Source organism: Cucurbita moschata, unplaced genomic scaffold (assembly GCF_002738365.1).
Source record: "Cucurbita moschata cultivar Rifu unplaced genomic scaffold, Cmos_1.0 Cmo_Scf00028, whole genome shotgun sequence".
In the NCBI taxonomy this organism is placed as follows: Eukaryota; Viridiplantae; Streptophyta; class Magnoliopsida; order Cucurbitales; family Cucurbitaceae; genus Cucurbita; species Cucurbita moschata.
Genome location: NW_019268544.1, coordinates 3,016,279 through 3,042,119, shown reverse-complemented (window position 1 = coordinate 3,042,119; position 25,841 = coordinate 3,016,279). Strand labels below are relative to the sequence as shown.

Genomic DNA, 25,841 nt, shown 5'->3' with positions numbered 1-25,841 from the left:
ATTAGTAGATTATTATGCGTAGTATCTCATTAGACAACCACTATGTCTATGTTCTTTCGTAAAGTATGTATCTACTTAAAAATTTATAATCATAACTTTTTTTTTTTTTACGGCTAAAAAAAAATCAAAGAAAAAAAGTTTTGGAGAATGATCTATAAAATAATTCTTCCAACATATATTGGGTCTGGACCCAGGAAATTCAAAAGTCATACAATTTCATACCTTTTGGTGTAGACCCAGGACCTGTCTAGGAAGGAACGTTGCCAAAATAACAATGTTGGTCTTCTTGCACAGAATGACTGAGGGTACAAGATGTGCAACCACATGGGTCTACATCTTTCTCCGTCTTGAGTTAGGGTCAGATTATGTAACGGTCCAGATCCACCGCCAGCAGATATTGTCCTCTTTGGGCTTTCTCTTTCGAGCTTCTCCTCAAGGTTTTAAAATGCATCTGCTAGAGGAAAGTTTCCACGCCCTTATAAATGGTGGTTCGTTCTCCTCCCCAACCAATGTGGGACATCACAGATTAAGATGTGCAACGACAAGGGACGGTTAGCACCTCAAGGAAACAGTATCTTTTATATCCTGTAAGACAGAAATAATGTGGAATTAAACAGAGCGGGTTTTCCAGCAGTCCAAGTTTGAATCTGCAATATCTAGATTAGTGCTAGATATATTATACATGTCGCATATCGAGCTCGTTAAGGACTGCGCTTCGAATCTCATCTCATTGAAATTGATTTGTACTCTTGGATAGTGCTAGTAATAGCTTGTTCGACTGGTAGCCTCTCCATGCTCGATGCACCATAAAATCCATGAACTCCATTGGTTCTCTTCAGAATGAATGCTGCTTCAGTAGGGCCCGATATAGGACCTGACAGTACCATTAGATTATTTTAATATTCAAGTAATTGTACATCTTTGCATTCTCAGAATGAATACAATCAGTATAAATATAGGAATTAACAGGAGAAAAATATTAGCCAACTATTGGCATCACTGTACCCCTGATTTCTTGAAATTAATTACGCCAAAGATGCCATAGTATTCTGCATGTATTTACCAAGTTGTCTAACACTCTGCATTTATTACCAAATGATACAAACTCTTAATACTTGGTATTGTGATCTTCTACACTGCCCTATTGTTGGTTGCTTACGTTAGGATGAGACTGAGATTCTGGCAGACTTTATGTTAGGAATTAGGATGTCTGAAGATTGCTTTTCAACGGAAAATGAAAGGAGTGCAGATCAAAACACATCCAATCTTATCAATCTCAACATAATTAGTCCAAGATTTTGATTATGAGTTAAATCTTTATGTCACAATTATTAGCAGTCCAATCAGTACTAGCAACTCTATCGTACGGTTATACCTTGGGCAATAGATCTGAGGTCTAAACTCAATAGGGTTTTCTCCAAAGATGCGACAGCCTGTCTATGCAAGACTTCTATCTACAATTGATTCAAGCCAATCACCATCAGTGTATCCTTCAATTGTTAGACGACAATTCTTGTAAACAGAAGTCCTTTGCTTCAAGATTTCTTCAAACATTAACCATCTCAGTATCTTAGTTATTGCTTGTAGATGTATTTTATGCATGAATGACCAAATTTACAGAAAATGCAGTATTTAGTCTAGTGTGGATCAAATAAATGAGTAATTACAAGTGGTAATCCCATTTACACTTCTTGATCTATATTTTTGGTTGGCTCTAAGTGTGCCTAGGGCAGTAACATTTTAGTCTAGAGGGCATAAGGTTTATTAGGTATGTTATCATTTGGACTGCATTGCCCCATAAGGTTTTTTGTATAGTTGTTCAAATATTAAAATAACGTGCAAGTTCAAGAAGAATATGCTCTGCCACCCTATTTTGTTGGGGGAAACTCTAGACCAATCTATGGTGATTGAACAACACAAATTCACATGGAAATTTAAAGCTTTTATCAGGAATGGATTGCGGAACCATTGGCTTGAAATAAGAAATGTTAGGCTGCCCGTTTCCTCTCCAACAATACTGCTACGGTTAATCACACCATGGTTTCTCTGATTTTCTACTATTTCTCTTATCTAAGATATATAAGATATTCCATTTATCATTTTAGCACTACCAATCCTCCCCCAAGATGTGGTCCTGAAAGGCTCAAATTCTAACAAAGGAGAGAGCTTTCTGCATTTATTACCAAACTGTGGTAATATTTGCATATATTACCACATAATCTTAGTATGTTCTCCAAGTGTTGAGTATTGGTGCAGGGAGCGGGATTATGGACCGTTCATACATTTCTGTGCAGTAAAGTAGTTAGCTAAATTCAAATCTACCAGTCTCTCCATTTTGATTCTTTTTGTAGTATTGTAAAAAAAAAAAAAACAAAAAAATCAGCTAATTGGTGGGCCTCTTTACATTCCAAATTCTTCTGTAACTGCAACTTCTCGATTATTATTAGTCATTAGAGGTCGAATATCATGTAGTTTGTTTTGGGAGGGAGTTATATCTACCCTGCTCCTAGGATGTTTCTCTTTTGCTGTTCTGAATATACTCTCTCTGTTTCCTATTAAAAAAAAAAATCAAATCAATCAGCAACGAAGTTTGTAGATAATACCTCCATGACAGAGAACTAAGACATTAGGATTGATCCTGTGAGCAGCATCTGCTATAGCCTGTACACGGAGTACACTTTCCTCCAGTGATAGAGCAGTTTTGGCTCCAATAGATCCAGAGGTAGTGAGCCCCATATGGGCAACTATGATGTCTGCGCCGGCTTTTGCCATTTCCGTGGCTTCATCTTGGTTAAAAGCGTATGGGGTTGTCAAGAGACCCATTTTATGTGCCATCTCAATCATCTTGACCTCCAATCTGATAAAAAAGTCCAAATATGTAATAATAAAAGTTATAAGATGATATTGAAGAAATATTTGGGAATAATATTAGGTTCCGTAACCGACAGCCTACCCATATCCCATGCCTGTTTCTTCTAGGTTTTGTCTGAAGTTACCATCAAACAATCCAACAGTAGGAAAGTTCTGCACTCCAGAGAATCCAATTGACTCCACCTGCTTTAGAAAGTAATCCATTCGACGAAATGGATCAGAAGCACATACTCCAGCAAGCACGGGAACTGTCTTCACCACCTATACACATTTATAAGATACAACTTTTATTACCAACTATTGTATTAAACATATACTCATAAAATAAGAACGCAAAACTATGAAAAACTGTAAAATATTATATGACATCTAATTATGAAAAAATGAAGGGTATATTCAGAATATATCTCTGTTTTTTGGGTCCTAAAGTATATTGAGTTAAATGTTTTGGGTCCTAAAGTACACTTCAGTGTACAGACTCCCAACATTATTGTCAAACCAAAGAGGTATAGTATTACTCACTCAGGTTATTGGGAGTCCCAAATAATCTACTGATATACCTAATGCTCCACGTTCAAGATATCCAGTTCAACAGGATATATCATGATGCTTGATCAAAGAAATTATGTATAAGTCATTTTCGGCTTCAAAGCTATTCCGACTTTATCAATAAACTGATTTCACTTCTACACATAAAAACATTACACCAATATTCATACATATGAGAATTTAGTTATACAATTTATTTTTTAATATTTAAGTAATGATTGCAAAGGGTTGATCCAAAATCTGATCAATTCCTTGAATTAATTTTGTGAATCAGCAGGTACATAGAACTTACAGGCAATACTTCATTGGCCATTTCAAGCACTATGGCATTAGCATCGGCAAAAGGCAGCAAACCTGCTAAAGAACCCCTCCCAGCCATGCGAAAGCGCCCTGAGTTGTACACTACTATCAGATCAACACCACCAGCTTCTTCAAACTTGGCAGATATGCCTGTCCCAGCACCGGCCCCTATTATGGGCACTCCTTTAACCATTTGAGCTTTCAGGTTCTCCAATATATTACGTGTTCTTCGCAAAGTTTCTGTTTAACAATTGCAAGTTTCGTGTCCACATTGACATAAATCAGATTAAGCACCTTGAAATGCTAAATGCTGAAATTGAGTGTGCTTTCTAACAGTAAAAGGTCAAGCGAATGACATCGGTAATAACCTGGTCTTTTCTCTGGTAAGTCACTAGGACTGTAGCCAATGTTTCGACCAGCAGATAAATTGGACTCAGAAAAGGAGGTTTTTTTAAGGTCTTGACTAGTTTCGGCCAAAACCATTTTTGGGCCACATGAGTCCGTATTTTTTGAGGTAATTTCCAAGAATGAGTTAACCAATACCTCAGAAAATTCAGGATCATTAATATGATAAGGATACACATTCACCTGCATCATAAAGAGCCTTAAATTTACTGTAGGGGATAATCAACAGAGACGGGGACTTGATTATTAACTTTGTGAGTACCTTCCTATCATTATTTGATTGAATAAGCTTCTGTAATTCATCAATAAGAGTAGCAGTAGCCTTAGGATCATAAAGTGGCTTCCCTGGTGCATCCAGAGCAGATATGCCCTTCTGTGGCAGGCATACACGAACCTTTGCTGATGAATTGTTCATCTTATCAGCTATAAACTTCGCAATTTTTTTGTTCTCATCCACTGTAGTTCGCATCAGAGTAACCTGAAAACTGAGCACTTTCCTTGTTGAGTATGGATGAAGAAAAACAGAAAGAACATGAAAGAAACTAGTTCCAGCGAGCATGGAAACAGCCATGAAAAACTTTTACAAGTCTGGTTATAAGATTAGCGGATGTTAGTTTACTGTCTTGAACAACAAGGAGAAAAATACTTAATTTTACATATTATAATGTTAAAAGTCAATTAAAGAAACTGCCAAAAAGAAAAAAAAGCAAAACAGAGCCAGATAGCAGAATCACCTGTTTATTATGTTCATATATATTCCTTCCATGAAAATTAGAAGGTATTGTATCTATGGATCCAAAGTTCACCATATCGAGTGCTCCTACACTTAGAACTAATGGGATTTTCTTTTCTATGATGGCATCAAAGCGGGAGCTGTCACAAGCCATAACACCTCCCATTAAATAGTCTGCGACCTCTGTTGTTGTGATGTCCAAGACTCCCTACGCAAGAAATGGTCAACAATAGAAATAAAGAAAGAAGGAAAATTGTTCGTGATCAAAGTATCTCCAACTAAGAGGGAAAAAACAGGAGGCAAGAGGGGTTTGTAAAACATCAAATGTAATCTGAGAAGGGACTACGGACTCTCATGGTTCTCTATATTCAATGATAATAATACTGAAATCCATGCCTTAATAGATTAAGAGAAATACAAGTAAACATTATTAGGTTTGAAATGATTAATAAACAACAAGATTGCTCATGATAGAACAATTCTGAGCAATGTAAGGCCAGCCTCATCCGCTATAAAATATATTTTAATAATGAGTTTTCTAATTTTATAATGCATGTGAGTTATAACTTAATCAATAGCCGACGGTCAGAGACAAGCCGATCTCTCTTGTATTCTAAACATGCAGTATGTTTCCTAGTTGACACAGATCATCTCACGCTGCTACTTCAAATAAATAATTTTCTTTATAAAAGCACCTGGATAAATCCCTCTCTGACCAGAGATTCCATTGCCTTGCCCCCTATCCCAGTAGCATGAAAAACAAGGCTCTCGTAGCCTTCTTTAAGCAATCTTTCTTTGACAGCATTAACACAAGGAGTTGTAACCCCAAACATTGTTAAACCCACTGTTGGTTTTTCATTGAACTCAGGCGAATCATTAGACTTCTCAAGTCTTCCGATCACCATTCCAGCAAATGCAGCAGTTGCATTCGAGAAAACGACCCTACTGACACTATTGATCCCGCACACATCCACTATAGACGGGAAAAGTATCAGATCGGATGTCCCGATATAAGATTCTGTTTGACCACTAGCAATAGTCGAGACGATAAGCTTAGGTATTCCAATTTGAAGAGATTTTAACGCAGAGGATATGAGAGATGTTCCTCCACTGCCTCCAAGTCCTATAGCTCCAGCAATAACTCCATCCTCCTGGACTTTACTAAGGAAACATTCGAGTGCTTTACTCATTATAGAGATTGCTTTTCCTCGGTCATCGGGAAGATGATTTCTAGTATGATCATAGCAAGAGAGAACAAAATCCCTCGACACGAAGACGAAATCATCCAAACTCTCGATCACATTCTGCTGGCTGGTAGAAACATCAACAACCGTCACTTCAACCTGTCATTTCCATAACCAAGCACAGTCAACACAAGCACAACGACAAGAATCGTAAATCAACAACAACAACAACTCTGCTCAGAGCTTTAGATAAACTGAGAATTACTACCTTCTCTCTTTTTGTTCTTTTTGTTCCCTTCTATTTCAGCTTATAGAATTACGATAAACGAGAATTCGGAGATCGAATACGCATCGTTTACCTCCGATAGTTTAGTTAATCAAAGTTGAAATCACAATCTCAACCGAATTGACGAAATCAAAACAATGCATATGACAAATTTATCACGAAAATTTTCACAATACACAACACTGAAAACAATAATTCGAGCACTCTAACCTTATAAGGAGAACCTCTAGCGAAGAAATTGAGGTTGGATCGAACTGCATCGGAAACGAAACGGAGCTCCTCCAGCTTTGTATCAGCCGTAGCGATACAGAAAACTCGGAGAGTTTTGCTTTCACCCCGTGTCGCCATTGTTAAGCTTTCTGTTCTCAGAGCTCCCTAACTTCCGATTCAGGCGATGTTAGAAGTGAAAAGCAATTAACCGCAGAAAATAGTTAATATGGACAAAAATCAAGGATAAATTTGGTATAAAATTACTGAATTATTTTCCTTTATTTAATATATTTTACGACGTGGTTGTAAAAAAGAAAACTGTGAACCATGATTAATTTTTCAAAAATATACTTTTACTTGCAGTATAATTATATATTTATTTATTTATTTATTCTCTCTAAAATAATTTTTAATTATTTCAAAGTTAATTTTTTTTAAATATATATATAAATTAAATAGTAATTCTTAATTTAAAATAAATATCTTACTTTTATTAAAAATAAAATTTGAAAAAATGACATGAATCACTCGATTAACCGAATCTAAAAAGTTTATAATTGAGTTGGGTTAATTGTATAACACGAGTTGTATTGATTGAAAAAATTTACAACCCGAACGATTTAGTCGGGTCTAAAAGTATCTTAACCCAATCTAACCCACGAACACTCCTAGATCAAATATCCATCCCATACTTTTTTTTTTTTTTTTTTTTTTTTTTTTTTTTTTTTTTTTTTTTTTTTTTTTTTTTTTTTTTTTTTTTTTTTTTTTTTTTTTTTTTTTTTTTTTTTTTTTTTTTTTTTTTTTTTTTTTTTTTTTTTGTCTAAATCTAATTTCTCGATTTCCTGAAATGAAATAAAAGTTGTTACTGACATAAAATATTAATAAATAATACACTAAGGCTTTATCTCTAATAAATGTAATGTGATGTTTGATATACTTTTAAATATTAGAATACATTTATTTTTACCCTTAAATAATCTTGATTAATTCTAAATATATATTTAATTTTATGATTTTTTATTAAAATTAAAATTATTTTTTTAAATACTTTATTTTCGTTTTGAAAAGGAACTAAAATTTAAATATTGAGTTTGGTTTTTGGGTGATGGTGACCATTATAACATAGAAATTAAGAAAAAACCGGCCTAATTAAAAAAAAATATTATGTATATTCAATATGGTTTAAACAATTTTATTAATTAAAAATATTATGTACATCAAAGTNAAAAAAAAAAAAAAAAAAAAAAAAAAAAAAAAAAAAAAAAAAAAAAAAAACTTAATATTAAAGTGAAATATTTTAATTTATTAGTTCGTTGATAAATTCATTTTATACCAACAATAAAAAATGACTCTCGTAATAATATTGACTATTTTGCGTATTTATATATTTTTTCAACGGTTGACCTAGATAATTCGTTAATATCTGCTACAAATATATATTCATAAATTATCATATTTTTATGAAACGTTCAGTACACTCAATATTATAAAATAATTATAATTGTAATTTAAATTGACTTCAAATTAAAAAATAAATGTCAATTTAAACTATATAATAAATATCACAAGACCAAAAATGATATTTCTTTTTTTTTTTTATTAACAAAATAAACTCAAAACATTACCAATCAAATACAAATCAAAACTACAAAATTACAAATATACACTCAAATAATTCATAATTTAAAGGATAGAACAAGAAGGTTGGGTTTCATGAGGCACGACTATGTACGACGATCCATAAGGCGGGTAGGGAGGACATGTGCATATGCATGGTACCGAGTCGGGCTTCTTACCATCGGGTTTCTTCTCCTCCGGCTTCTTCTCGTCGGGTTTGGGCGGCGGTCCAATGCTCACCACCTCGACAACCTTGCCGGCAGAGGAAACTGCCTTCCTCGTAATTTTAACTATCTTGTACGGATCCGCCTTCCCAATCACGCCGATCGTCCCTTTCGCTTCATCCGTCTCGACCTTATCCACGTCTACACAGAAAAATAATTCACTGAGAATAAAACTCAATTATTCACGAAAATATATCCATTAATACCAAAGAGAAAGAGCTACCTTCGAGACTAGTAACAGCTTTGAGGACTTTGGTCTTGCATTTTTGACAAGAAATGTCGAGTTTGAGGACGGTTTTGATCATCGCCATCAAAGAAAAACACAACCAAAGGGCTTTGGTTTGCTCGTCAAATTGTATTGAAATGAATGGCGTTGCCATGTTTTTATAGTCTTTTAAAGATGGTTATGATTTTATTAGTATTGTTTTGATGGAGATGGGAGGGTAGTTTAGTTGAGAAGATTCAACGGTCAGATGGAGTAGTTAAACTCCTTTGACTAATAAGATTAATCCGACGGTCGTTGGTAATCTGACTTTTTCCACTAAACTCACCGGGGGTTGTTCAACTGACGTGGATTTTGAATATTAGAGTTTTTTTTTTTCCAATAATTTATTCAAAAATAAATTCCAAAACTTTTAATTTATATGTATTTTTTAAAAATAAATAAATCAATGAATTAAGATATTTGGTATTTCATTTTCATTCTATTAAATAAATAAATAAAATATTTTTAGAAGAAATAAATAAATGAAGTTGATAGCAATCTTTCAACTAAAGATTTAAATATTCGTATTAATTTGGAAAATAGATAAATTATAATGATGTTATTGGCTAGCTTTCAACGAAATTTATTTGAAATTATGGAAGAAATTCAATAGTTTAATTATTATTTTAATGCTTTTCTTCTATTTTCTTGTTGTATTATTCCAAATAATTATAATAAGTGATAAATAAAAACAACTTAATTAATCAAAAGTTATTATCACATAATTTAATCAATTATCTTATTAGCATTAACGAATTAATTAAAATATGAATTAGTTTGTTGATTTTTGTGATGTTTTTGTGTTCAAAATTTTAAAATGCCCAATGACGTAACACCAAATATAATTAACCAATGACCAAGTCATTATTGATGACAGAATAATGTGGCCTTTTTCTTTTTTCATAAAGGTTTTGAAATTTCGAAATAAATATAACGTTTAGAGAGAATGTATTACTTGTGAAAACGTCGTTTAAAACCCATGTGGACCATTAGGTCAATTGAAACAAGTTTTGGAGTCGCAGGTCCATTCACCAGACAGAGAATGTAACAATCCAAATCCACTACTATCACGGTGTTTAAACGCATCTATTAGGGAGATATTTCCATACTCTTATAAAAAAAATTGTTCATTCGCCTCCTCCCCCAACTGATGTGAGATCAGTACATATTCACTTTGTCGTCTTTTGGAGTTTAATTGGTTGATGTCATCATTTATAGCTATGACATATAGATATTCTAATCGTGGCTAGATATCGGTATAACCAAATAATGATTATTATTGATTCTATTTTTTCTAATAATTAATTTGATATTAAAAATTTCAAATTTGTCCGCGCAATTCAATATCTTAATGGTTAAGTTTACATATTATTCAAATTACATATTGGCATTTTAAAAAACAAATAATTATAGTCTACATCAAATGTATGAATACTTGACTTTCCTAGGGGCTTCTTAGCAAATACCAAGTCATGGGGGCCTCAATTTGCAATAATTTATTGCAATAACAGATAATTTCGAATTTTTTTTGTAATAATAATAATAATAATAATAATAATAATAAAAACATTAGAAAAAGATTGGATGACATAATTAAATTGACGTCAGCAGGGGCCGAAAAAATAAAGAAAATGTTTAATGGAAAATATTGCTGGCAAGTGGCAATGACGGTAAGAAGATTTTAAAAGTCATTATGTCGACAATATGATAATATAAAATAAAAAATAATTTATTCCAAACAAAAAAATTGAATGCAGATTTGGACGGCAAGAAGACTTGTGGAAAGTCACGAGATGACACGAAGAGAATTGGGGAATCAAAATTTAGGATGTAATTAATATTACAAATATTGAAATAAATAAATAAAATATAATTGGATTAATTGGATTATTCGAATTATTGGGCCTTTGGAAGGATTGAAGGAAATAAGATGTTTCGGCCCAATGATATAAAATGGGCCGTGGAAAGATGAGCCGGCCCAAATGTAAAAAGATATTTGTTTCATTATTTTGGAAATTAAATAGAAAATTATGAAAGGCAGAAGTGTAATTAACGAACATAACAGAAGAACAACATATTTTTCTGCAAACTAAGATTGCCATGTTTCTCTCACTTCATTTTAGTGAGAGAAATAGTGATGTTGACGAACTCAAGCTTCTCTTTGGCCATTCGATCCACGATAATCTCTCCATATCTTATGAATAATTCATCCATCATTGCTTCGCCAAAGTGGCTTACTAGAATTGGCTCAGCCACTGCCCTCATGTACTTGGCTACGTTGTACCCACCAGCTCTTAACTCATTGGATTCATCGTTGTTATTATACACATTCCAATCCACCTTCGAAACTTGGATTCGATTGATCACGAAAGAGCCTTCTTTTCCGATCTCGATACTCATTTCGGTTGGCGATGGCATGTACTTGGGAAGGTTGAAACTTTCCAGCTTCTCCTCTTCTATGATTCCCTGTGTTTGGTTGATGCAAACAGAAAAATGAATAAAACCCTTTTGTATGCATGTTCCTGTTATAATATTTACGTGGTTTAGAGACAGGAAATTTCTGTACATTCACGTGATTCAAAGAGACACGAACTTTGTGTTTGACTAAAGTGTTTACAAATGTATCTCTCATTAGAAAGTCTTTCAGCAAAGTTTCTCCAATTGCTTCTCGTGAAACATAACTTTCTATAAGAAACACTAGCACTGTTTATTAAAACTAATTGAGAAGAAATTTACAAAACTACGTAGAAACTACTACTCTGTATTGATTGGATTTCTTAGGGTGATAAATTAAGTAGGGTGGAAGGATATTTACACTCCCGATGCCTAAAATTTCTCAATGTTTTTTTTTGAAGTATCTAAATCATTTACCTAAATTTATTCATAAAATCTTAAATCATTTTTTAACATAAATATAGTCACTCATACAATGATTGGGCTTTAACTCTACTGTGCTAGTGATATATTTTAACAAAAATAACTATAACTCTACATATTAAAACAATACTAAACAAATGTTTATATAGTCATATCGATATTAATTCTCGTACATTAATCAAAGTAATATTAATGCTCATACATGAATTAAGATAATACATGTGTGGAAATAAAATATGAATCAAAAGAGTTATAAATCAAATAAATGAGAATATAAATAAAAAAAAGAGTGAGTTATGAACCAAAATAAATGACAATGCACTGACAACTTACATCAATTTGAACAAATTTTGAATGGGAAGTACCTGAGAAACCATGTCATTGAGAGCCATAGCCAAGAGCTCCCAAATGTAGCAACACTCCTTGCTAGTTGGATCTTCACTGCGCCGTCCCAAGAGCGTCAGAACCATGCATCCTCCACCCACCAATTCTTCAGCCCGACATCGAAGAAACAACGAAAAATCCGTTTGAAATTGGTCGTAGTAAGCCTTCAGCACACTGGCGGGGCTTGTTTCAGCCATGTAAATGTTTCTCTTATTCTCCTCCAACCCTTCGGGGACCTTAGACAGCCAATGAAGGCTGTAGGAAGAATGAATAAAATGGACACTCCTACTGGGAAACAGCCTGCCATAGAAGGAGCCAGGCACCCCAGTAAAGAGACAAGGCCCAACATCATCTCCCATCTCCCTTTTGAAACTTTCATGGAAACTAGGGAGGGCCTTGAAAATGGCGTTGAAGTCATTGCCTGGTAGGTCGTTTAAGAATACTTGATATTCAATTGGGTTGTTGCAGAGGTTTCTACGAATGTTGTCCACTGTTTTAATGAGCTGGGAAACTGCCATTAAGGTGTTTGGTCCTGAAGAACATCCTAAATCAGCTATGGTGAATGTTGTTGGCAAAGCGGAGCAGTAGAGGCTGCTGATGGCTTCCTCTACAATTGGCCTCGTCATTGATATCACCTTCAGCTGTAGCAAAACCCAATTTTTTTTTTACTACAATACCATTATTAAAAAATAAAAATGGTTCAATTATATTTATTATTTAATAAGAGTGGTTCGAGTTAAAAAATTCACGACTCAAACTATTAGGCTCACGAACGTAACTAACCTGGAGAATGGAATTGTTAGCATAGCTAAAATCTCCGACTCCTCCGTTCATGTGAAGAACTCGAACTACTTCCATTTTTTCTTTTTGTTCTCAAATTTAGTTGTTTTCTTAGGATGGGATGTGGTTTGGTCGGGGAGAAAGAACTTGTATTTATAGAGTTCTTGTGGGCCTTCAATCAATATTAATCACAAATTTAATTATTCAGTTCAAATTAATTTATATATATTTTATTAGCTTTTATTTAATGCTTATTTTTGTGGTTGCTTGGTTGATGTGTGGACTTATCAGAATTTCACACCTAAATCAAATAATTGAAAACCATTGAGTTAGGCCTTCAATAAATCATAAAATATGTATTACAAATTATGTGGTTGTGTAGCCACCTTTTTTTGCCAACTAATTATCATAATTTTAAAATTAATTTAAAACGAGAATCGAACAACCTCTCTTAATCGAGGCTCAACTCCTTTCTCTCGAGCCCTCGAACAAAGTACACCATTAGTTCGACACTTTAATCACTTTTTTACTACACCGTCGAGATTCACAATCTTTGAGGATTCTATTGTCATGACTAAATTTTAGGGCATTACTCTGATACTATGTTAGGAACCACGGATCTCCATAATGGTATGATATTGTCCATTTTGAATATAAACTCTCATGTCGGGTTTCCCTAAAATGACTCTGTCAATGAAGATAGTGTTTCACTCTTCTAAACTCAGGATCATTCCTTAAATTAGGGAATATAGAACTCACTCCCAACAATTTTCAACAAAAAAAAAAAAAAAAAAACCAGACAATATCTTCAAAATTATCAAATTATTGTCTGGTTTTACCATAAATGTGTCCTTTAGGATAACAAACTTGAAACGGGAGTCTGAGCGACAGAGAACGTTGTCTACACTCGATTTCAGCCCATAACAAAAGAAAAAAAAAAATTGTTCGATGAATCTATAAACCAACCCATAAATTTTGTATTTATTTAAATGAAATTAAATCTAAATAAGTTGATAATATATTATATTAATTGGATTAGGTTGAAACTTACAAAGAAAAAAAAAAATTATGTTTCGGCCCAATTATATAAATTGGGCCGTAGAATTGAACTGCAAAACCTATCTGAGCCGGCCCAAATTCTGGCTTCATGACGTGTGTTTCCGGTTTTATTTTACTAATCACAAAATAAAAAGAAATTTGTCTCATTATTTTGAAAATTAAATAAAGAACTAAATATAAAATAGAAAATTGTGAATGGCAGAAGGGTAATTAACGAACACATGGAACACAAATCTTCATTAATTTGGAACATAACAGAACAACAACATATTTTTCTGCAAACTAAGATTTACCATGTTTCTCTCACTTCATCTTAGTGAGAGAAATAGTGACATTGACGAACTCAGGCTTCTCCCTGGCCATTCGATCCACGATAATCTCTCCATATCTTATGAATAATTCATCCATAATTGCTTCCCCAAAGTGGCTTACTAGAATTGGCTCAGCCACTGCCCTCATGTACTTGGCTACGTTGTACCCACCAGCTCTTAACCCATTGGATTCATCGTTGTTATTGTACACATTCCAATCCACCTTCGAAACTTGGATTCGATTAACCACAAAAGAGCCTTCTTTTCCGATCTCGATACTCATTTCGGTTGGTGATGGCATGTACTTGGGAAGGTTGAAGCTGTCCAGCTTCTCCTCTTCTATGATTCCCTGTGTTTGGTTGACGCAAACACAAAAATGATCAAAACCCTTTTGTGTGCAAGTTCGTGTTATCACATAATGCCACAATCAAAATGGTTCGATTTTCAATTGTTGTAGTGAGAGCAGAAGCAAGATCGATAACACTCACACGCCCACAAACAAAAATTAAACAAAAAGACAAAAATTTCCCTAAGGTGGTTGTGAAAAAATAAATTTCCCTAAGGTGGTAGCTAATCACTTATAACTATAGTGTTTATGAGTGTACCTCTCACACTCTTACATTATAACGTCTCTCAACAAAATTTCTCTGAATTGCCTCTAGACAAACATGAAATGACAATGATTCTACGTCTCAAAATAAGGCTAGACAAAACTTTGTATAGATGAAAATGAATCAAAAGAGTTATAAATCAAATAAGGGTTTTGATTTAAACGAGAGATGAACCAAATAAATGAGAACATAAACAAAAATAAATTATAATATATGTATGGGAGATGCATGAACTTATTCTTCGCCACAGTTCACAATGCTTTGTAAATTTTGATTGAAAAGTACCTGAGAGACCATGTCATTGAGAGCCATAGCCAAGAGCTCCCAAATGTAGCAACACTCCTTGCTCGTTGGATCTTCACTGCGTCGTCCCAAGAGCGTCAGAACCATGCATCCTCCATCCACCAATTCTTCAGCCCGACAGCGAAGAAACAAAGAAAAATCCTTTTGAAATTGGTCGTAGTAAGCCTTCAGCACACTGGCGGGGCTTGTTTCAGCCATGTAAATGTTTCTCTTATTCTCTTCCAACCCTTCGGGGACCTTAGACAGCCAATGAAGGCTGTAGGAAGAATGAATAAAATGGACACTCCTACTGGGAAACAGCCTGCCATAGAAGGAGCCAGGCACCCCAGTAAAGAGACAAGGCCCAAGATCACCTCCCATCTCCTTTTTGAAACTTTCATGGAAACTAGGGAGGGCCTTGAAGATGGCGTTGAAGTCATTGCCTGGTAGGTCGTTTAAGAATACTTGATATTCAATTGGGTTGCTGTAGAGGTTTCTACGAATGTTCTCCACTGTTTTAATGAGCTGGGAAACTACCGTTAAGGTGTTTGGTCCAGAAGAACATCCCAAATCAGCTATGGTGAATGTTGTTGCCAAAGTGGAGCAGTAGAGGTTGCTGATGGCTTCCTCTGCAATTGGCCTCGTCATTGATATCACCTTCAACTGTTCCAAACTAGCTTGAGTTAGTCCAAACAAAATTGGAATGATTTGAGTTTGAGTCCTCCAGTTGAGATATTGTCAACTTTGACCATTATGCCGTCACTCTAACCGTTTTAAAAAAATGTTTATTAGAAACTAATGTGAGATCTCTTAATCCACTCCTTTAGAAGTCGTCCAGTGTTTGACTTTGATATTATTTATAACAGCTCATACCCACCGTGTTAATAGGTATTGTCAGCTTTGACCACATATCACAGTTCTAAAACACTTCAATTAAGGAACCATTATTAAAAACAAAAATTTGAATAAATGACAGCAATGATTCAAACCATCCAACTTAAAAAAAATTTATGGTTGGGTCGGGAGCTATTGGAGTAAAAAAATTTAGATCTCGAACAATTAAATTGAATCTAAAAAAATCCCGACCTCATTCAACTCAATGGAACATTGGTGTTCGAAACAGAAAATTGCTGACCTGAAGAAAGGAATTGTTAGCGTAGCTAAAATCTCCAGCTCCTCCATTCATGTGAAGTACTCGAACCACTTCCATTGGTCTCCTATTGTTCTCAAATTGAATACTCTTTTGAGATGGGATGTGATTTGGGCATGGAGGAAGTGGCTCGTATTTAAAGACTTCTAGTGGGCCTTGAATGAACATTAATCACAAATATTAATTATTTTATATTTATTTTTTCATTTTGAATTAATTCGTATTGATATTTTATTAGCTTTTGCTTGATGTTACCTTTCATGGTTGCACTCATCCATTTTAGTTCAAGTCTGAAAGGATTTCACACCTACCCAAAACGAATCAAATAATTGAAAAACGTGTAAAAAGTGTAAAAAATCGATATTTTTTCTTTACTATAAAATAAATTTGGACCATACTCTAAATTATTAAAAAAAAAAAAAAATCATATTTTTCGATTTGTTCAATAAATTATAAAATATTTAGTTTGAAAACGTTTATTTATTTTACTTCGATTAATAAATAAGCGATAATTTAATTATAAATTATAAATTTATGGGATTTAAATTATTTTTTTTATCATTGGTTGGATCCATTGGAAATTATGTTTTTGTTTTTATAATTTAATTATTTTTTTTTGAGCTGGAAAATAATTTAAAACAATAAAAATTAATTAAATATTCCTCACATTTAAAATAATTTAAAAACGAGTAAAATGTCTATTTATGCTCCATTTTAAATACGAAAAATAAGAATAATAATTGAACACGTCTATCTTATTTTTAATTTATAAGAATAATAAATAATAAAAGGATAATAATCAATTAATTTTTATAGGAAAATATTCTTAAACAATTTTTTTAATGTAACATTGTTTTGAAATAGTCAAATAGACGAAATTTAATTATTACCAACTTTATGATCTACAAACATTTTTTAACTTTTAAGACAAACAAAGACCCCATTCACACGTGTATTTAACTAACTTAATCTAATTTATTTTAATTCAATTCAATTCAATTATACGCAACGGACTTGCAATTGTGCAGTACTCACTTTCCAACGACAAGTGAGCTAAGCCAATTCGTTCTTGCGTCGCCTACGGCCAAGCGACATGCTCGAGCCTCTGGCCTCGGTTTTAAGAGAAAGTTTTAGAAAGTGAAGGCATAGAGAGATTTTTGAGAGAGACGTTATAGAGAGAAATAACAACAACCTTGAGTAGGGAGAAGTTGACAACTAGTCGTATCCCTCTATAGTACATTCTGAGGCATTTCATGTCTGAAACGTCATATTTACTAGAAATACAAAAGTAAACACTAGAATATGAAAAGATATAAAGAGTTGGGTTTGTCATGGGCATGCAGCCATGGGCAACACGCCTTAGACGAGCATGACCGTGACATTATATCGGTTTCATAACTTTTTTTTTTTTTTTTTGTCATAATTTTATATAAATTTTTTAATTATTACAAACTTACCTATCTACAAACATCTTTAATATTTTTGTTTTTTTTAATACAAACAAAGACGGCATTCACACATGGCCTCTAACTAATTTAATTCAATTTGACTCGGGATTATTTCCGTTTCATAACTACTTTTTTTGGTCATAATTTATATAAATTTTTTTTTATAAACAAATGGAAGTATGAATGATCCGTTTTTCGAGACTATTTTTCGTCTTTAAAATGTTAAATGTAATTTTAAAAGGAATTATTTATTTTGTCAGGCTATATTTTTTAAAAAAAGAAAAATATAATTTTAAATTCGAACTCGATGGGCCTAAAACATATTGTTTGAGTTTGGATGGGTAGCCCGAGCGATTTTCGTACATGTTTTCTTTTCCCGAACATCGCTCGGACACCTTCTCGGTAGAGTAGAGGAGACGATTAGAATAACAAAGACAATGTTGTCTACACTCGAATTAGCTTTCGAGAACTCGAGAAGTCTCTAGTTAACTCTAACTTCATTTTGATGTTCAATTGCGTGCATTTTTGTTAGCATCAGGCTATCGACAAAATCTAATCACGACTCTCCATAATGGTATGATATTATCTATTATGAGTATAAGTTCTCGTGACTCACTCTCAACGACTAAGTGAATAGGATTCATCTCAAAGAGAGAAACCCTTTACCAAGTTTCTTCAATTTCCAATTGGTTTGCCCCTTGCAGCCCTAGCCTTCTTCAATCTCTCGATGTTTCTCATTCTAGCGAAGATCCTTCTAATTTGATACAGCCTGCGGGATTGTTGGGTTATCACGTTCGCCGTTGAAGGGTTTTGGCTCAGGATTATCTCATATCCGTCGCGAAAAGAATCCATTCCTTCGGTCAATAGCTGCCAGAAGAGGCCTCCAGCGGCGGCGCCACCCCTTCTCGCAGATGAGTATATTTTGGAGTATACGGTATTGAATAGAACATCTCTTCCTTTTGTGCTGAAACCTGGAACCTTCCATGATTTGCCAAATTCTGTGAGGAGAATTGGCTTGTGTAGTATGTATTGTGCATCTTGTATGTGGGTTGATATCCAATTGTTTAAGAATGATAGCTGGTATTGTTGATTTGAGCTTGATAACCTGTGGATTTGAATTTGGGTTTAAAATTTTGTGAGAACTGACATGGATTGGTTTTGAAAGTTGTGAGTTCTTACCATTGATCTGGATAGGAATGAAGAGTAGCAAAATCAATGCCTGGGATTCTGTTGTTTGCAATGAAGTCTGTCCCAATGTTAAAACCTGGGTTCAGTCTCATTCTTTGAGGTGATGAGTGTCCATAGAACCCTTCTAAACCTGCTTCTAGCAAGTGGTTTCTGTCAATGGATTTCACAAAGGAAGCCATTTCCATGATCCAAGCCTACATTTAAACAACAGTGTAAGCGTTAGGATTCATTAAACGCTTAACTTATTGTAACAACTCAAGTCTACCGCTAATAGATACGGTTTGTTTTGGCTCGATACTGTCTACTAGTGAGAGGTTTCCACACCCTTATAAGGAATGATTTGTTCCCCTCTCCAACCGATGTGAGATCTCACAATTTGCCCCCCTTGGGACCCAACGTCCTCGCTCGCATACCGCCCAGTGTCGATTCTAATACCATTTGTAACGGTGTTTGCTAGGGAGAGGTTTCCACACCCTTATAAGGAATGTGCTCCCCTCTCCAACCGATGTAAGATCTCACAATCCACCCCTCTTGGAGGCCTAGTGTCCTCGCTGTCTGGCTCTAATACCAATTGTAACAGCGTTTGGTAGGGAGAGGTTTCCACACCCTTATAAGAAAGGCTCCGTTTCCCTCTCCAACCGATGTAAGATCTCACAATCCACCCGTCTTGGAGGCCTAGCGTCCTAGCTAGCACACCGCTCGGTGTCTAGCTCTGATACCATTTGTAACAGCCCAAGTCGACCGCTAGCAAATATTGTCCGCTTTGACCCGTTACATACCAGTTTCAAAACGCGTCTATTAGGAAGAGGTTTCTACACCCTTATATGGAATGTTTCGTTCCCCTCTCCAACCAACGTGGGAGAGGTTTTCCACACTGCTTTGCCCTTCTCCAATCGAGTTTTCCACACCGTTACGGATGGATAGAGCATTATAAATTCTTGGATAATGAAAGCAATTGAGCTTCACTGAACCTTTTCCTGATAACTCAGATCCATGAAGGGGAAAACTAGAACTCACTTGGATTGTTCTTCCAGATGGGTCTGATGTGCATCTAGGCTCATTCATAAGCTCCCAGGCCATAATTGTTGGATCATCCTTGTAATGAATTCTACTAAATCTGTTGTATCTGTAAAGAACGGTCTGAACAAACATGAAATGAGCTTCTGCTTCTGTTCTTTCTTTTATGAAGAAACGAAAGAACAGAGGAAATTTCACTCACCCTGACATGGTTTTTGTAGAATCCCTTCACGACAGGATTCCTGAAGAAATCATCATCAGAATTCAGGTACTGTCCCTTACTTCTTGCCCAATTTACATACTGTTTTTTCCCTCCAAAGTTTTCATAGTTGTTAACCAAGCTCAATATCAGCTTGATTCCAAACCTCCTGGCCTCAGCTACAACAAAATCCAACCCCTGTGGAAGAACAACATAAATCAAACCAAAAAAAGAACATAAAACTGTCTGAATCCTGAAACATACCTGAAACATTTGTTCATTGTAGTTGCCAGGAGCATATTGAAGAGGTCTATACCCACCATCGCTGAAAGCCCAAGTTCTAGCAACCGTAAGGCCATGGCTTGAGGCCTCACGAAACACGGCGGAGACCTTCGACCTCTGAGATGGGTCGGAGGCGACATACATTAACCAGTAGGCATTGAAGCCGTTTGCATAGTAAGGACTACCATTCAGCAGAAAACGAGCTCCCCCAGTTCTGACAAAACCATCTCCTGCAACACCATGAACCAAAATAGCCAATAACAGAGACAAAGCCCAAAGCTTCATGTCTGTTCTTCTGATTCTATCAATGGATGTGGAAGGACTTCGGCTACTTTCTGAGCATAAATGGGAGTGGAAGGTTGCTTTTTGATGAGCCCCACAGTAGAAGAATCGTAGTGGAAGCTCTTTTAAAGCTAAAGATTATGCATCAATTGCGGCATTTAGCATGTTTAGAACTTGAATTCGATCCTAATTAAGTCCCTGATTCTCCTACCGACAAAAAAGGCAGCTCCCATTTGGAGTTTTCTTGAAAATGGGCATACCCACATGAGTTCCAACAGGTATTGTTCGAGCTTTGATCTGGTGCATTATGTGATTATGGTATATGCTAAACAGGAATTATGATGCTAATCTTGGTGATGCTGAGAGTAAAATGATGAATAATGATAGATTATTACTGTGGTTGTAGGTGAAAAGGTGTTGTTGATGGGGGGTTTGAGGAATTAATGAAAGTTGAGTGGTGTGAAACGTGAAATGGAGAAACTTTAGGGCTAGATGGCAAATCGTCGGCGCAATCTACGGAAGAAGACAGGTGTGAGTGTGATCTACTTTCCCACCAATCCCAACCGTATCCTTATCCTGCCTACTTTCTTCTTTTGGGCTTGGGCTTGGGCTTGGGCTTTGGGCCTTTCTTTCAAGCCCAAGTTCTTAGAATAATTGAGATTAAATATGGTAGAAACCATAAATAAAAATTGATTTACCATGTTTTTTTTAAACCTTGGTTGTTTTTATTTTTGGAATTTTGATCGATCGATTGGATTATTACCTAAGCACACCATTAACAAATATTGTCATATTTGAGATTTGGTTTCAAAACACACGAAATAAGTCACAATATCCCTCTGGGAGCTTAGCGTCCTCACTAGCATATCGCCTAATGTGTCATCTCACAATCCACCCCTCTTGAAGCCCAACGTCCTGACACATACCCTCTCAAGGCCCAATTGATACATCGCCTAATGTGTCATTCTCACAATCTACTCCTCTCGGGGCTCAACGACCTGACACATCGCCTAGCGTGTCATGTCATCTCACAATCCACTCCTCTCGAGGCCCAAGACACATCACCTAACATGTCATCTCACAATCCACAGACACATGTTCCCCCCTCCAAGCGTGGAATCTCACCATTACAAATTTAGTTCTAACGCATAAAACCATTCCTGACCTAACAGATTAGAACTCAACAAAACTCTCATTTACGGCATCAAACTGCAAACATTGAAAGCTTATTCATAAGACAAGAAATTATGGTTCTCAGCGCTGACAACAGCTATAATGGAAGGATGAAAACAGGCATTATTCATTCAGAAAGAGTTCATCACAGAGTTCCAACTCTTGTCCGCAAATAATTATTTGATGCTCAACGCAGTATTCCATTACAGTTAGCAGTAAACGGAGTGTATATGTTGCCAAAAATTTCAGGTGTTATATATAACCCTGTTAGATCTGGAAAAAACAAAATATATATCTCAACAATCAACCCATTTCTTTCAGCTTTAATCATCATAAGGCCCGATGATTTATAACTATACCCTTCGGCATGTGAATACTTCTGACAAAAGCAACGTTTGATATCAACATTATACCACATGTAATTGATGTATGCCTCCCCTTTCATTTTTCCTTCTATAACACGGTACATAAACTACTTCCTTGTGTCGCCAATTATCGATCTGTTGCATCATCATGCTCGGTGGCCTTCGAATCGTTCATGGATGACGAATCTTTTCCTGATGGGAGGTACGACCAAGCTAAGACTGCAGTGCCGAGTGTGATTGCGGTGGCAACCGAACCCCACATCCATCTCAGCCTCCTTTTCCTTCTCAGCCTCTCACGCCGTGCCAAGTCTGGAAAACCGAATAGGTAGAGGCAAAGCTTAGCCAATAACACAGAGATTCAACACATAAGCAACAGCAACAGAGAACTAAAGCAACAGGGGATCATATGACAACTTATGCAAGAAAAAGTACCAAGGCGAAATCGGGTCGGACTATAGGATGCATAGAAAACCAATGGATCTAAAGGATTCCCGTTCTACAACGTGCGCAGTTTTGACAACCCAGACCAATTGGAACAAGAAACCCATATTGGATGGGCACTAGGATCCATGGAAATGAGAAAGAAGACAGATTTACATACAAATACTTTCCTGTTGGATCAGAATAATCATATCGAATTGTTCTACAGTAGACAACAACACTTAATGATCTGTTCACTCAAAATCATCAACATTGAGAGATCAGAATAGAAGAATAAAAGTCGAGGTTAACAGATTCTTACCTACAGCCTCTTGATTCCTCTGGGACATCTCATGATTCACTGCCTCGTAGTAATGGAGCCGGTCCAACAATCGAGCAATCTCAAAATTCTTAGCTTCAAGCTGTGCCTCCATCTCAGTCTCCACCTCTGCCCTTGCTATACCCCTTCCAATAGAACCCGACACGAACCTAGCAATATTAACTTGTTGGCACAATTCTTCAGCAGGGTCAGAATATAAGAGATTCCCATTTGTGGCTACTGTGGGATCTGAAGGAAGGGTCAATCCTACAAGCGATAGATGTTCTCTAAGCCTCTGCCACTGGCCCCGCAAATTGTCCAGTGCTTCCTCAGCCTGCTTTCGTTTCTCTAGTTCCATCAGTAGGGATAGTCTCATTTCACGCAATTCAGCTTCAATAACAGAAATAGAAGGATGTGGCAAACCATCAGAGGACATCTCTGCAGAAAAGAAACGAAGTCATAAGATATTGAAGTTGACTTCAAGTTGGCATTCATATCTTATGGAAGTTATTCGGAGACAAATTTACTCTTGAATTTCCCATCTCATGAAAACCCCTTTTCGCTCCGCTTAGACCATCCCCTCGTAGGGGTATTTTAGTGATAGGTTCTATAGGAACTGGACGATCCTACCTGATCAAATACCTAGCGATAAACTCCTATCTTCCTTTCATTACAATATTTCTGAACAAGTTTCCAGATAACAACCCTAAGGGTTTTCTTATTGATGATGGTGGCGATATTGATGATAGTGACAAGAACAATACGTAGAATGAAATTATGCAATCAAAAGGTATAACTGAATAACATTTTCTATGCATACAATAATGATTACCTTCCCAAGCATCATAAAATTCCCCCATAGGAGTACAGAACTTGGCTGAACGTTCATAGCCATTGTCCTCTCCATCTGTGTTACTCGCAACGCTCAAAGAATCCTGTGGGTCGAAGAAGTCTTCAGCATCTCCAAGACTGTCCAAAGTTGGCACAACAACCTTCAATGAATCCTTTTCCCGAGCGACATCATTGCTCACCATTATAGTACTTCCGTTATTAGTGTGATTGCTCCCGTGTTGAACAGCAGTAGCACCATGATCACCATCAACACTACCATTTTGACCAACATTACTACTAGTAGCACAATCTAGACCATTTCTATGTCCATCTTTGTTTGGAATAGGCAAGTCAACAGTAACAGAAGCACCCTCACTCAATTTTACATCATTGCTATCTGAACCATTCACATTCACATTTCCTATATCGTTATCATTCATCTTTTGACGAGAAGAGACCACATCCTCAGAGAAACTCTTCAAAAGTCGAGGCCCACGCCGCTTGTGATTGACAATATAAGGGGAAGGAGGAAATGAAGATGGTGAATCCGGGAGAGGAGTTGCCTCTGGAGTGGTATACAAAGCTGGCTTTATTTGAGGCCGCTGAACTTTTCTTTCAGCAGCTGATGCGCTGTTTCTCCTCTCCAAATTCGTGGTCGGAGCACGGTTAAAGGTCAAAGCAGGCATATGTTTAGGAAGGGGCTTATCGACAGATTTGGAAGTTCCAGGTTCTAACAACCTATCCAACGCAATTGTAGTAAATGTTGGCATGATTCTGCATTCGAAGGTGCAGCAAACCCAGTGAGTATATAATAATGCCAAAACCTCAATCGAGTTGCACTAATTAAAACAAAACATTGCTAAAGCCTGAAGCAAACACCCCCCCTAAAAGTCCCATTCAGCCAAATTTTACAAAACAAAGCATAAACCAAACCTTGGAATTCAAGAACTAGCTATTTCACACACAAATTGCACCAAACACAAAAAAACATATACATCCAAAAAGAATCAGAAAGCTAGACCTCTCCCCAAGCATGAGGAAGCGTTTCAAAACAAAGACACCCCCCAAAAGAAATCGTATGAAAAATTCAAAACTAAACGAAGGAAAACAGAAACCCAATATAACCCATCAAGGATTCTCAGATGTCGCGCACACCCATCTCCCAAAAATAAAAAACAAAACATCCCAGAACACAAATTCTCCATACCCTTTATTCGAACATCCAACAAAATCACCTCAAAAAGGAAGATGGAGGCAGAAAAAAAGAAACCCTAGGCGCAAGAGGTGAGAAGGAAAGCAGAGGATCGGGGAGGAGTCGGAAAGTTGCAAGAGAAGACAGAAAGCCCCATTTTAGAGTATCGATTCGATTCGATTCGATTTGATTCCTGTGGACTCTTCCCCGTCGCTCATAAAAAGAGGATGAAAAATAAATGGGGTTGGAGAAAGAGAGATGAGGGAGAGATTGAAAACCTCCTCTCCAAGTTTTTTGTGTTTTCCTCTTAGGGGTCGCAAAGACCGCCACTTCTCTTCGCCTTGTCGCACACGCAGCCAGCTTCTCCGCAAATATTTGAAGCCCTTCTTCCTCTCTCCTTTCCTCCTCTCCTATTTTCCTTTATACCGATTACGAATCCCCCACCCCCACCCCACCACTCTCTCCTTTTTCTTGTTCTTTTTTGCCCTTTTTGCCCGTGCCACTGACCGGCATTTGAAAAGTCGTAAGTACCCTTCCTCGCTCTTTGGAAAGCCTAATTTGAATTGAGCTTTCCCCCCCCCGACGTGTCGTCCAATCAAGGAGCTGTCCCTTTTCTTTTAATGAAAGGAACGTGTTGTACGGTGTCGTTTTGATGATTGCCTATTCCAACATTTGGTATTGAAATGCGTGTCTTGTAAAACTGCCCTAATTCCGTGTGGTACGGTCATTACCGCTCTCTAAAGTACTCGCTAATTATTTTAAATATTTTAATAATTTTATTAAATTTAAATGATATATTAGATATAATTATGAATTTAATAGATGAAAGTGCTAGAATAAAATAGCCTATAGTCAAATATTTTAAATTTATTCCTCTTATTCTTTGCCTCGTCTACCTATTTAAGTTAAGTCATATAATATTCTACCGATTTAATTTTTTAAAATTTAAAATTTAATATTACGATATATATTTTAAGACTTCAAAAAAATCAAAATATACATAATATAAAAAAAATTAAATAAAAGA

At 35.8% G+C, this 25,841-nt stretch overlaps 6 protein-coding genes and 1 long non-coding RNA gene across 12 annotated transcripts; 1 reads left to right on the top strand and 6 right to left on the bottom strand.

The window, feature by feature from the left end:
* Positions 1-127: 127 nt before the first annotated feature.
* LOC111463163 (UPF0261 protein mll9388) lies at positions 128-6,740 on the bottom strand. 2 transcript variants are annotated; one of them, XM_023107007.1, is made up of 10 exons: positions 6,539-6,740; positions 5,554-6,201; positions 4,860-5,066; positions 4,388-4,603; positions 4,089-4,308; positions 3,713-3,960; positions 2,954-3,132; positions 2,604-2,857; positions 683-874; positions 128-585 (listed from the first exon to the last, which is right to left on the bottom strand). In XM_023107007.1, exons 1-9 carry the CDS (start codon positions 6,674-6,676, stop codon positions 723-725), a joined length of 2,262 nt encoding a protein of 753 aa, XP_022962775.1. In that variant the 5' UTR covers positions 6,677-6,740; the 3' UTR covers positions 128-585; positions 683-722. The 2 variants fall into 2 exon arrangements, with proteins under 2 accessions (XP_022962775.1, XP_022962773.1); XM_023107005.1 differs by having other exon boundaries at positions 128-874.
* Positions 2,005-20,609, bottom strand: LOC111463165 (mannan endo-1,4-beta-mannosidase 7). Of its 3 annotated transcripts, XM_023107012.1 has the most exons (6): positions 19,954-20,609; positions 19,752-19,874; positions 18,726-18,928; positions 18,213-18,651; positions 14,084-14,086; positions 2,005-2,017 (listed from the first exon to the last, which is right to left on the bottom strand). In XM_023107012.1, exons 1-4 carry the CDS (start codon positions 20,515-20,517, stop codon positions 18,222-18,224), a joined length of 1,320 nt encoding a protein of 439 aa, XP_022962780.1. In that variant the 5' UTR covers positions 20,518-20,609; the 3' UTR covers positions 2,005-2,017; positions 14,084-14,086; positions 18,213-18,221. The 3 variants fall into 3 exon arrangements, with proteins under 3 accessions (XP_022962780.1, XP_022962781.1, XP_022962779.1); XM_023107013.1 differs by lacking the exons at positions 2,005-2,017; positions 14,084-14,086 and having other exon boundaries at positions 17,992-18,651; positions 19,954-20,148; positions 20,215-20,609; XM_023107011.1 differs by lacking the exons at positions 2,005-2,017; positions 14,084-14,086 and having other exon boundaries at positions 17,992-18,651.
* On the bottom strand, positions 8,125-8,730 carry LOC111463168 (heavy metal-associated isoprenylated plant protein 43-like). Its single transcript, XM_023107017.1, has 2 exons — positions 8,603-8,730; positions 8,125-8,520 (listed from the first exon to the last, which is right to left on the bottom strand). The coding sequence occupies exons 1-2, from the start codon at positions 8,688-8,690 to the stop codon at positions 8,222-8,224; spliced, it is 387 nt and encodes a 128-aa protein (XP_022962785.1). The 5' UTR covers positions 8,691-8,730; the 3' UTR covers positions 8,125-8,221.
* On the bottom strand, positions 10,628-12,763 carry LOC111463167 (salicylate carboxymethyltransferase-like). Its single transcript, XM_023107016.1, has 3 exons — positions 12,689-12,763; positions 11,887-12,546; positions 10,628-11,110 (listed from the first exon to the last, which is right to left on the bottom strand). Exons 1-3 carry the CDS (start codon positions 12,761-12,763, stop codon positions 10,754-10,756), a joined length of 1,092 nt encoding a protein of 363 aa, XP_022962784.1. The 3' UTR covers positions 10,628-10,753.
* LOC111463166 (salicylate carboxymethyltransferase-like) lies at positions 13,958-16,200 on the bottom strand. Its single transcript, XM_023107014.1, has 3 exons — positions 16,084-16,200; positions 14,952-15,611; positions 13,958-14,404 (listed from the first exon to the last, which is right to left on the bottom strand). Exons 1-3 carry the CDS (start codon positions 16,156-16,158, stop codon positions 14,048-14,050), a joined length of 1,092 nt encoding a protein of 363 aa, XP_022962782.1. The 5' UTR covers positions 16,159-16,200; the 3' UTR covers positions 13,958-14,047.
* On the top strand, positions 20,607-21,224 carry LOC111463169. The gene is made up of 2 exons (XR_002713831.1): positions 20,607-20,792; positions 20,848-21,224. It is a non-coding gene; the product is annotated as an uncharacterized LOC111463169 (long non-coding RNA).
* Positions 21,225-21,828: 604 nt separating this feature from the next.
* LOC111463164 lies at positions 21,829-25,243 on the bottom strand. 3 transcript variants are annotated; one of them, XM_023107008.1, is made up of 4 exons: positions 25,093-25,243; positions 23,624-24,396; positions 22,795-23,229; positions 21,829-22,361 (listed from the first exon to the last, which is right to left on the bottom strand). In XM_023107008.1, exons 2-4 carry the CDS (start codon positions 24,390-24,392, stop codon positions 22,180-22,182), a joined length of 1,386 nt encoding a protein of 461 aa, XP_022962776.1. In that variant the 5' UTR covers positions 24,393-24,396; positions 25,093-25,243; the 3' UTR covers positions 21,829-22,179. The 3 variants fall into 3 exon arrangements, with proteins under 3 accessions (XP_022962776.1, XP_022962777.1, XP_022962778.1); XM_023107009.1 differs by lacking the exon at positions 25,093-25,243 and adding an exon at positions 24,830-25,086; XM_023107010.1 differs by lacking the exon at positions 25,093-25,243 and adding an exon at positions 24,858-25,086.
* Positions 25,244-25,841: the final 598 nt, after the last annotated feature.

Bases quoted from the DNA above. Each gene is read 5' to 3' on its own strand.
- LOC111463168 (XM_023107017.1), bottom strand. From the start codon at position 8,690: ATGGCGATGATCAAAACCGTCCTCAAACTCGACATTTCTTGTCAAAAA. The intron at 8,521-8,602 runs GTAGCTCTTTCT...TTTTCTGTGTAG, and splicing joins AGCTGTTACTAGTCTCGAAG to ACGTGGATAAGGTCGAGACG.
- LOC111463165 (XM_023107012.1), bottom strand. From the start codon at position 20,517: ATGAAGCTTTGGGCTTTGTCTCTGTTATTGGCTATTTTGGTTCATGGT. The intron at 18,929-19,751 runs GTGAGTTCTAGT...GTTTAAATGTAG, and splicing joins CATCTGGAAGAACAATCCAA to GCTTGGATCATGGAAATGGC. The intron at 18,652-18,725 runs GTAAGAACTCAC...TCAAATCCACAG, and splicing joins CATTCCTATCCAGATCAATG to GTTATCAAGCTCAAATCAAC.
- LOC111463164 (XM_023107008.1), bottom strand. From the start codon at position 24,392: ATGCCAACATTTACTACAATTGCGTTGGATAGGTTGTTAGAACCTGGA. The intron at 23,230-23,623 runs GTAATCATTATT...TCTTTTCTGCAG, and splicing joins ATTTTATGATGCTTGGGAAG to AGATGTCCTCTGATGGTTTG. The intron at 22,362-22,794 runs GTAAGAATCTGT...TCGGTTTTCCAG, and splicing joins GAGGAATCAAGAGGCTGTAG to ACTTGGCACGGCGTGAGAGG.
- LOC111463166 (XM_023107014.1), bottom strand. From the start codon at position 16,158: ATGGAAGTGGTTCGAGTACTTCACATGAATGGAGGAGCTGGAGATTTT. The intron at 15,612-16,083 runs GTCAGCAATTTT...AGTTTGGAACAG, and splicing joins CTAACAATTCCTTTCTTCAG to TTGAAGGTGATATCAATGAC. The intron at 14,405-14,951 runs GTACTTTTCAAT...AACCAAACACAG, and splicing joins TCAATGACATGGTCTCTCAG to GGAATCATAGAAGAGGAGAA.
- LOC111463167 (XM_023107016.1), bottom strand. From the start codon at position 12,763: ATGGAAGTAGTTCGAGTTCTTCACATGAACGGAGGAGTCGGAGATTTT. The intron at 12,547-12,688 runs GTTAGTTACGTT...GTTTTGCTACAG, and splicing joins CTAACAATTCCATTCTCCAG to CTGAAGGTGATATCAATGAC. The intron at 11,111-11,886 runs GTACTTCCCATT...AACCAAACACAG, and splicing joins TCAATGACATGGTTTCTCAG to GGAATCATAGAAGAGGAGAA.
- LOC111463163 (XM_023107005.1), bottom strand. From the start codon at position 6,676: ATGGCGACACGGGGTGAAAGCAAAACTCTCCGAGTTTTCTGTATCGCT. The intron at 4,604-4,859 runs GTGATTCTGCTA...CTCAGTTTTCAG, and splicing joins TATATGAACATAATAAACAG to GTTACTCTGATGCGAACTAC. The intron at 4,309-4,387 runs GTACTCACAAAG...TTTATGATGCAG, and splicing joins AATCAAATAATGATAGGAAG to GTGAATGTGTATCCTTATCA.